This window comes from Sceloporus occidentalis, unplaced genomic scaffold (assembly GCF_023333645.1).
Source record: "Sceloporus occidentalis isolate IW3139 unplaced genomic scaffold, rSceOcc1.0.p SCAF_82, whole genome shotgun sequence".
Classification (NCBI taxonomy): Eukaryota; Metazoa; Chordata; class Lepidosauria; order Squamata; family Phrynosomatidae; genus Sceloporus; species Sceloporus occidentalis.
The window spans coordinates 338,464-348,532 of NW_028317062.1; the positions used below are offsets into that span (position 1 = coordinate 338,464).

The following is a 10,069-nucleotide window of genomic DNA, read 5'->3' on the forward strand; positions in this document are numbered from 1 at the left end:
TTAAGGGGAAGCAGGGAAACAAACCGCTGAGTTGCTTGCAGGAACTCTAAACAACAACTGAGCACTTTAGGAAAGGTGCCAGTTGTTTAAGTAGTCCCAGAAGCCCCCTGGAACCTGCCCAATTTCCGGGGCGCGGTCCCTTTAAGAGAACCGGCTTTCGCGCATGCGCGAAGCCCCCATCGGGAAGCCTGCAGACCGCGTTGCTGGAGGACGCGTCGAGCAGCGGGTACACGGCTACCCGCTGTACGGGTAAGTATAGTTCGTGACAGCAGGTTTGATCTGGGCATAAGCCAGAACTCTAGAGGACATGTCAGTGCTGAGCCAGAAAGCACATGACGCACAAGGATTACTGACTAGTAATTTTCATGTTGGTGTCTAGATTACAAAGATGCCAATATGCCATTGGGCATCTATAAAATGAGACTTCTAACCTGGAAGTCCCTATTATAGGTATCTTATCATGTTGACCCAATAGAGAGACTGATGGCTGATCTTCAAGAAATCCTATGCTACGAATTCACATTTTATTTTCTATAATTTTAATTTGTTTCCTTTTTATATTTGTTTATTAAACACAGTAAATGAACATGATGGATTGGGTTTTTATATGCTGCACAAGTCAAAAGTGTTTTGGAAGCCCTTTAATGGGAGCAATTGAAACCTATGGTGGGTCTTCGTGCCTAGAGGTGAGTGAAACGTACACCCATATTCAAAAAATTAGTGAAATGCCACTTTCGGCCCCTAAAAACGTTGTTTCCATGGCTAATTTGTGTTATGACACACATGGCATTTCAGGAAATAAATCTTTAAAACATTACCTGCATTTGGTCCTTCCTAACTCAAGTTGCACCAGAAGCTCTTATTGCTGCTGCCAGACTTCCTTACCCATCAGTCTGCTTCATTTGCTGCATGTGTACTTCCAGATGCAATTTAAAATCCTCTCAACTACAAAAAGCTCTTCATAGCGGCTTCCATACCTACATTCTTTCACATATGTACAAATACACACCTGGATTTCTGCTCATCTGATAATTTTCAGCCCAAAAGAAGTCTTTTGATGCGTACGTTCAGATTTTCTTCACTACTACATCACTGGTGATATACATCTGATTTTGGCTACTATAGTAAGAGATATGATTCAAGATGCCTATACGGTATTTCTGTGGATGATCTCTGGAAACCCTAAATAGCATTTGCCTGCCACATAGTGTCTGATATGGAGGAGTTGCTTGGTTTACAGAGAGGGCTCATGTTCTGCTAACTCTATACCACAAATTATTGGTACATACTGGTCTGGGACTAAGGGGGCAGATTTATCACCCTCTGCAAACAGATACAGTCTTATGTATGCTAAATCTGGCTACATTCTATCGCAACATGCAACTGCTGTTTAAGAGGATAGACTCATTCCTCTACGTAAATACTCTGACTTAACCTGTAGCTGGCTTGAATAGGAAGATATTGGCTTTGCCATTTGGGAGCTATACCACATTTTTTATTTATGCTACTGTTGTTGTTTGAAGCTTGGGAAGGACTCCTCTCACTGGATCAACACTGCAGATATTAATGACGTGCTCTTTTTGTATGCTGCTTCCATTGCTCCTTGAGCAGTTTTATTCATTCGTGCAATCGTTGGCTTATGTATTTGATCATTCTGGTGTCTCCCATAGAGGTTGCTATTATTTATGTGGAATTCTGGTGCTTTATATTAGATTTGTGCATTTGGATGCATACAATGTTGTGTAACGAAAATTGCCTTTTTTGTGTGTTCGTACGAATCTCTGAAAACAAGGGTGATCTCAGAGGAAAATGACGAAAATGTAATGCAAAAGTGCAGAAATTTAATTAGGATTTGACCATTCTTTGTCATGCGTAGTTGCGATTACAAGCCGCTTTGACGCTTGTTGGTGAGGTAAAGTGAGAGAGAATGTGTGTATTGGGTACTTATCAATAACAGATAGGTAGAAGTACCCAACAAAAATGTGAGGTGGTTTCATTGATGGTTATGGCTGTGACTGATGGGTCTACAAACCTGTAGGAGTTTGTCTTACTTGTTTTCACTCTAGCCAATCAGCTTTTACAAGAGTGAGGGACAACCATTAGATATATAACTGTGCTGACGCAGTAGCAGCAGTTAGAATCTGATGAGAGTTGGAGGTGTGAGACAGTGACAGCAGTTAGCTTATCAGAGGCTGAGATTGATGTTCATCACTCATATACAATTCTGCAAAGTGAATTAATAAAGTGATAATAGTTTATTTTAATGTAGAGAATTTACTGGTGTGGGTAGATTGGAAAAGCTGTAGTGAACTACTGTAGTGTAGGTATGTAACTTATAGATACCACTAACAGGGACTACATCAGACTTTTTTCCAATTTATTTTAGCTCAGTTGATTTATGCTACCAGCCAAACCTTTCATCTGCAGACAACTCAAAATACGTTGTATTATCTTTCTATCTTATCATATATTAGTCTTCATCTTCATTAATAAATAAATATTGGTAACAAAACTAGGCATTGGGATTGTGCACAGTGTGACTGTCTTTCAGTTGTTTCAAATGTAAATCCTGTTATTAAATAATTTAAGATAGTTGCCCATTTACGCTACCAGCCAAACCTTTCATCTGTAGACATCAGGCCTGGACTGGCCATCGGGCACACCGGGCATTTGCCCGGTGGGCCGCGGCAGGGCCAGATTGACTTAGGGGCTAATGGAGCTGCAGCTCCAGGCCCCTACCTTAAAAAAGGCTCAGTCAGGACCGGACTGACTGGGCCTATGCGGCCGTCCTTAATGCAGGGCAAAAGGGGCACCTGCCCCGTAAGCCCGCAGCAACTGTGACCGGGCCCGCAACTCTAGCAGCGGGCCCGCTACTTACCTGGCAGACGCGCGTGAGCAGCGTCTCTTCTACCACCAGGGGGGACGCAGGAATCCAACGGAACCATGTGAAGTACGTCACGTACGTCACATGACCCTGCTGCGCGTCTGCTTCCCCTGTGCAGATCTGCAGAAGTCTGTGAGCAGCGCGTACATCATTAGTTCAGGTAAGGGGGTGAGGGAGGCTGTATGGAGTATGTGAGATTGAATGAAAGAATTAATTAATGAGAATATGTGAAGGAGTGAGTGAATGAATGTTTGTGAATGAGTATATGTAAATGAGTATCTGAATGAGGGAATTAATGAGTATCTGAATGAGGGAATTAATGAGTATCAATGTATGAATGAATATCTGAATGAGTGAATGATTATCTGTGAATTAGTGAATAAATATTTGTGAAAGAGTGAATGAATATGTGTGTGTGATAGCATGGATGTGTAAGGGGGGAAAATATGCAACAGGCAGGCTGTTTTGGTGGCAAAGATGCCACAGGCAGGCTGTTTTGGTGGCAAAGTTGCCACAGGCAAGCTGTTTTGGGGGCAAAGATGCCACAGGCAGGCTGATTGAAACCGTCCGTGGAAACCCTCCGGATGCGGGTGTCAGTGTGGCAAAGCCTGTCCAGGTGTTTGTGATTGGGTGTCAGTGTGGCAGAGCCTGTCCTGTTGTGTGTGTGTTTGGGTGTCGGTGTGGCAGAGCCTGTCCTGGTGTGTGTGTGTCAGTGTAGCAGAGCCTGTCCTGGTGTGTGTTTGTGTATGGGTGTTGGTGTGACAGAGCCTGTCCTGGTGTGTTTGGGTGTCGGTGTGCCTGTCCAGAGCCTGTCCTGGTGTGTGTGTCTGGGTGTCAGTGTGGCAGAGCATGTCCTGATGTGTGTGTCTGTGTGTCAGTGTGGCAGAGCCTGTCCTAGTGTGTGTGTTCGGGTGTCAGTGTGGCAGAGCCTGTCCTGGGGCGTGTGTTTGGGTGTTGGTGTGGCAGAGCCTGTCCTGGTGCGTGTGTTTGGGTGTTGGTGTGGCAGAGCCTGTCCTGGGGCTTGTGTTTGGGTGTTGGTGTGGCAGAGCCTGTCCTAGTGTGTGTGTTCGGGTGTCAGTGTGGCAGAGCCTGTCCTGGGGCGTGTGTTTGAGTGTTGGTGTGGCAGAGCCTGTCCTGGTGTGTTTGAACACAGAAAAGAACCCCAGCACTCCAATCAGCTTCCAATCCTTAGGTTACTTTATTCAAAGAAAGCAAAACAAAAAAGCAACGTTTCGGCCAAACGTTGCTATTTTTGTTATGGTTTCTGTTTTTGTTTTGCCCTTTTTTCCTGCTAGCTCCCAGCTTCGTGGGAGTTGAGTGCTGAACCATTTCTTCTTTTTTTTTTTTAACTGTCCTGGTGTGTGTGTGTGTTTGGATGTCGGTGTGGCAGAGCCTGTCCTAATGTGTGTGTGTTTTGATGTCGGTGTGGCAGAGCCTGTCCTGGTGTGTGTTTGGGTGTCGGCATGGCAGAGCCTGTCCTGGTGTGTGTGTCTGGGTGTCGGTGTGGAAAAGCCTGTCCTGGTGTGTGTGTTTGCTTATCTGTTTCCTTAATTTATAGTAGGAACTATTTCATTTTTACTTATCCAGAGATAAAAAGTGACTTCAGGGGACAAAACATTCAAGGCCCTGAAATCATTTAGTGGAAAAGATAAGGTATTGTGTTATTTACTCTAATATTTTTTTAAAGGATTAGTTGTACTAAATTGTGGCTTCAGGCTTCCCATGTTGAATGACCAAGTATTATGTATATGTATGTACATATATGTTTTTTCATAAAAATGGGCTGCTCAGTCTGAAATGCCCGGGCCTATTTTTTGTCCCAGTCCGGGCCTGGTAGACATGTTCATTTTTTTATCCTTCTATGATATCATATAATATTCTTCATTAATAAATTAATATTAGTGAGAAAACGAGCCATTATAATATATAATGGGGGAATTAAGTCCTGCTCCACAGGGCATCATCTGCCAGTGTCTGCCTACCCGGCCCAGGCCCAGTGCTCTACTACTACTACTGCTCATTTTCAACAGTCCTTACTTAGGTGAACCTTTTTTAATTTCTATAGTATCAAGGGAACTCAGTCCTGCTCCATAGGGCTGTATGTGCTTATCATCTGCCAGTGTTTGGTTAGAATCTATGCCCTTGGAAAACTGTTTATTCAAATAATTCCTGATAACTGGTACCTTTTGACTGGAGACATTTTTTGCTTACTTTACCTTTGTGACCTCGTCATAGGCCAGATAAGGTCAATGGCTGAGCAGAATTTCATGATGGAGCCTTTCAGATATGTAGACATATTGAAACATTCCCACTAACTATATCAAAAGCAAAATGTCTGCTTTGTCATTTTCCTAGCTGAGCTGTATTCCTTCCCCTTTAACCAAATAATTTTTGCTGACACTGCAAGACCTATGTAAAGTGTAAGGATGATAACCATCTTCCTGAGTATGGTCTTAGAAGAAATGACATGGAGTCATTAAAATGATCGTACCAGATCCGGGGCTTGTCCAATAGTAGCTTCAACAAAATTTTGCTTATTCTTACTGTAAACAAGCAGACTTTACAAATAAGTAACAAACACTAAAAAACACTAAAAAACTAAAAGTCACACTGTAACCGTTTATCTCTACTTTATCTCTACGTTTATCCATCTGTATTGTTAAAGTTCTAGACTATAGATATATGGCTATATCCCCAACAGATTATTGCTTCAGACCTTTTACCAACCCCCCAACAAGCCTTCTCAGGACCCTCTTTACCTAATGTATTGATTTGTCTTAGTATGTATACCCTGTAACTATATGTTGCGAGGCAGAGTAAATTGCTGGTGCTACGTAAATAAAAAAGATAACTCTTCTCATAAGGAAATTCTTTTAATCTTTCCTTAAAAATGTCATACATTTGACTGTACATATATCTGTACTGTATTGACTGTACTATATAGCCATCGTCATGCCTTTCATTAACAACTTCAATTCTTTGTTGAAAGGGTTAACCTGCCTGTTCTAATTAGCCTTCAGAGGTCACTTTTATATTTGTATTTGCTGTTCCCTATCACCTGGCTTGTATTTATTTTTGTTTCATTTGGGGAAAAATATCAGTAAAAGAAAAGAGAACTTTGAACTTTGGATTTAGATTTTTACACCAGTCAGCAGCACAAGGGGCCCGGTGAAGCCAATACAACTGCCAGATCCCCTACAATAATTGGTGAATACTCGCAACCCACCTTGTCTACTGGAAATTTTTTATTTTTTAAATATTCATTTATCAAAGTTCCTGTTGTGGAAAGAATCAGATAGATTAGCATTTTTTACAAACGAAAAACCACATCTGACTATGAATTTTGTTTAAGAACTTCAAGAATTATTCAGCATCATAACCTCTTCATTACGAAATCTTCTGAACTCTGTAAGGAAAATTAGTCAACGATAAGAAAACATACTTTGTTATTCTTCCTTTAGTTAAAGCAGTTTTGTATTTTTTTTTTCTTAGTTGAAATCATGACAGTTCAATTCTTGGTGCCTATTCTGCTGGTTACTTTGAGGGCTTGTTTGGTAGAATCATCCTGTGCTGCCTGCAGCACTTTTAGCCAGCCACTGGGAGAGCAAGCTAAGAAAGAGATACTGGTGGAAGTGGCCAAGCAGAACCTCCTGAGCAAACTTCACTTGAGACAGCGGCCAAACATCTCACACACTGTGTCCAGGGAGACGCTGGCACAGGCATTGCAGAGACTGAACATCAGGTCGGATGAGGATTCATTATTAGAATTTCCAGAAGAGAATATTCAACTGAATGATGATTTAGGCACTGATCAGGACTATGAAATTATCAGCTTTGCTGACATAGGTACGTGTCATTTTTCTTTTATATGTGCATCAGACGCGCATATGAAACTCAAAATATTTATAGTTTACTATTAATTATGTTGCGTGTGATAAATACAACAAGAACTGTACATGTTTCAGAGGCTGCTGTCAATTCATAAGAGCTAAAAAGATTTGTGTGTATAACGGTGCAAGGAAGAGGAGGGAGATGTGTGTATGTATGTGTAAGTGTATGGTGTTAACATGAGCAAGTGTTAAAGCAAGTTTGCGTGTTAGTATGTGCATGTGTTTTAGCTACAGGGGGGCGCTTAAGAAATATTGCATCAAGGCATCGCTAACCGTAGGCTCATCCCTGTTTATATGTTGACCAACACTTTTTAGTTTTAAGCCGTCTTATAGTTCATATTCTTTTTTAGATTGCATTTATTTATCTGGGAACAAGGGGTGCAAAAATGTAGCTCAATAGTTTATTTTCCACCCTCAAGTAATTATTAGACTTGAGCAAAGATATATTACTCCTAGAGGCAAAAACCTTTATTACAAATGTTGCGTCAAGATCAAAGTATAGGGCATGATCATCTGTATGCATATTGCTGATGGGGATGGAAGGAGTTTTAAAATGTCCTAGTCTATTAAAATACTGGCATAGATACTAGGGTTGTTCAGATTTTTTATATTTACTCATTTTTATTAATCGTGTTTCATATTGCAAAATACTAATAATCTCTTATTGTACAGACAGCTCCCAGGCCTCTCGAACAATCCTTCATTTCCATCTCAATGCAGAAAAAGGTAAACAACAGGAGATCAATAATGCAGATGTATGGCTCTATCTGCAGACACCTCCTGAAGGCAGGGTTTCTGTGGCAGTAACAACATTCCGATCCAAGAAGCAGACAGTGAAAGACACAGTCCAAGTTGAAGTAGTAAGGAAAAACTGGTACACTGTTACTTTGCCAACCCTTTCCAAAACAGCTCTTAGTGGTGAAGAAAACATATACCTAGAACTGGAGTGCTTTGAATGCCAGCATCCACCTTTAATGAACAATATTAGTGATGCACATCGCCCATTCCTAGTTATAAAAGCACACAACAAGAAGAATTCCCCTCGCATTCGTAGGCATATCACCGAATGTGTCAGTGACATGGATATGTGCTGTCGGAAGAACTTTTATATTGATTTCAAAGAGATTGGCTGGAGTGACTGGATTATAAGTCCAGAGGGGTACCACATGAACCTCTGTGAAGGCAAATGTCCTATTCACCTAGCCAGAGTACCAGGGATTGCTGCATCTAGTCATACTGCTATATTCAGCCTCATTAAGGCCAACAACATGTATGCCAGCCTTAGCTCCTGCTGTGTTCCCACCAAGCGGAGGCCTTTGTCAGTACTCTATTTTGATAAATATAATGTCATTGTCAAAACAGATATTCCAGATATGATTGTAGAAAGTTGTGGTTGTACCTAGTGCCTACTTCTGCCTTTAAGTTGCCATGGGTTTTATCCTACTGAGTATGTGAACTTCCTTTTTTTAGATGTGTATAATATGTTGCTTCAGTATGTTTACCTGTTTATACACATTTCTGTTAAGAAAAAAACATGTACATGTTCAAGTACAGCTTATCTAATCAACGTTGGCCGGGAGAGCAAAACTGATGCAGGTGGGCAATGAGGAATCATGATATAGACTCCATTACAGAAAGTCAAACTTACATTTAACAAAAATTGAAAATTTAAATTATATTAATTGACTTTTACTTTAAATCACTAGTCAGTTGAAACACCAACAAGAAATAGTCAGGGAGTCATACAGAAGGAATTGACTAAATGTCTCAAATAAAATTTTGGCTCATCTAAAATTCAGCCATGTCATGCTCCATAAGATAACACCAGTGCTGCACAACTCCAGACCTCAAGGGCCACAAATAGGTCAGGAATTATGGATTTCCTTGCCTAAAAACAAATAGTGCATTTTTATTTGAGCTCAAGCCCACAAGGTCTAAGACATGTGACTGAATTTTAACAATTGTAAAACATTAATAAAATTTCAATGTTCACCGAATATACCAACATCATAAAGCTTTATGACCATATCATTATATATATATATATATATATATATATATTTATTTATATACTTCCTCTGGGGCCTGACGGAGCACCGGCATCACATGACCTTCCGGTGCTCAGTCATAGAAGCACAGGCAGCGGCAGCGTGCATTCTGCAGACCTCCACCGGCTTCCCCCACTAGACACCAAGGAATCTGAAGCACGGGGGACACGTTTAGGGATGCACTGGTAAGTCGGGGGAGGGTAAGAGTGGTATATTGGGGGTATAAGGGCTTTCTGGAGGCAGAGTGGCATAAAGGGGGTTAAAAGGCATATCTGGGGGCATAGTGGCATATAAGGTTGTATAAGGCATATCTTGGGGGCAGATGTGCATAACTGGGGAAAGGTTGGAAAATAAAAGGAAATAAAAACAAAAAATTCATTTTTTTCATAGTTTTTTGAAATATGAAAAAATAGTTTACATGTGAATATTTACTAGTAAAATGTTTTTCCTATAGGGTAGTCTAGGCTTTCTTTTTTTTCTAAATTAATATTAAAATTTTGGGGGGTCGTCTTATAATCAGGGTCATCTTATAATCAAGCAAATATGGTAATTGTCCATAATTAAGAGGTAAATCTTAACTTCTAGTACCCCCCAAGGGGAGTCTTTCCGTAAGCCTTTAAGTCATGCACGTAAGCTCATTCCAGGGCCGGCCCGACAATGGAGCCGAGTGGGGCAACCGCTCCAGGCGGCACTCTTGAAGGGGCGGCACTTCGCTGCCCCAAGCCTTTTTTTTTTTTTTTTAAAGCGAAAGAGAGAGAAAGGGGCACCGGTGTCAGTACCCGCTCGGCGCCCCTCGCTCTCTCCTCTGCGGCGAGTCTCCCTGTTCGGTCTCGGTGCTGGCTTGTAATGCTGAGTGCCGGAAGATTTCCGGTGCTCAGCATTACAAGCCGGCACCAAGACCGAACAGGGAGACTCGCCGCAGGACTGCTGAAAGGTGAGTACAAGGGGGGGGGGCAGGGGGGGGGGGAAGGAAGGGTAGATAAGGGGGGGGGCAGCAGGGACGGAGGGAGAGGAAGGGTACATAAGGGGGGGGCGGCATTTTAAAATTCGCCCCAGGCGGCATTTTGCCTTGGGCCGGCCCTGGCTCATTCCATTACGGATTTATATTTGAGTCTCCAAATTTAGGACCTTAAGGTAGGCTTATATTCAGGCTTTCTTTTTTCCTAAATTAATATTAAAATTTTGGGGGGTCGTCTTATAATCGAGCAAATACAGTACATCAAAAACAAGTTACATCACCTTCCTTT

General features: G+C 41.6%; 1 protein-coding gene across 1 annotated transcript; it reads left to right on the forward strand.

Moving 5' to 3' along the window:
• Window positions 1–163: 163 nt before the first annotated feature.
• Window positions 164–8,177, forward strand: LOC149285209 (inhibin beta C chain-like). The gene is made up of 3 exons (XM_089495584.1): window positions 164–249; window positions 6,465–6,730; window positions 7,447–8,177. Exons 1-3 carry the CDS (start codon window positions 164–166, stop codon window positions 8,175–8,177), a joined length of 1,083 nt encoding a protein of 360 aa, XP_089351710.1.
• Window positions 8,178–10,069: the final 1,892 nt, after the last annotated feature.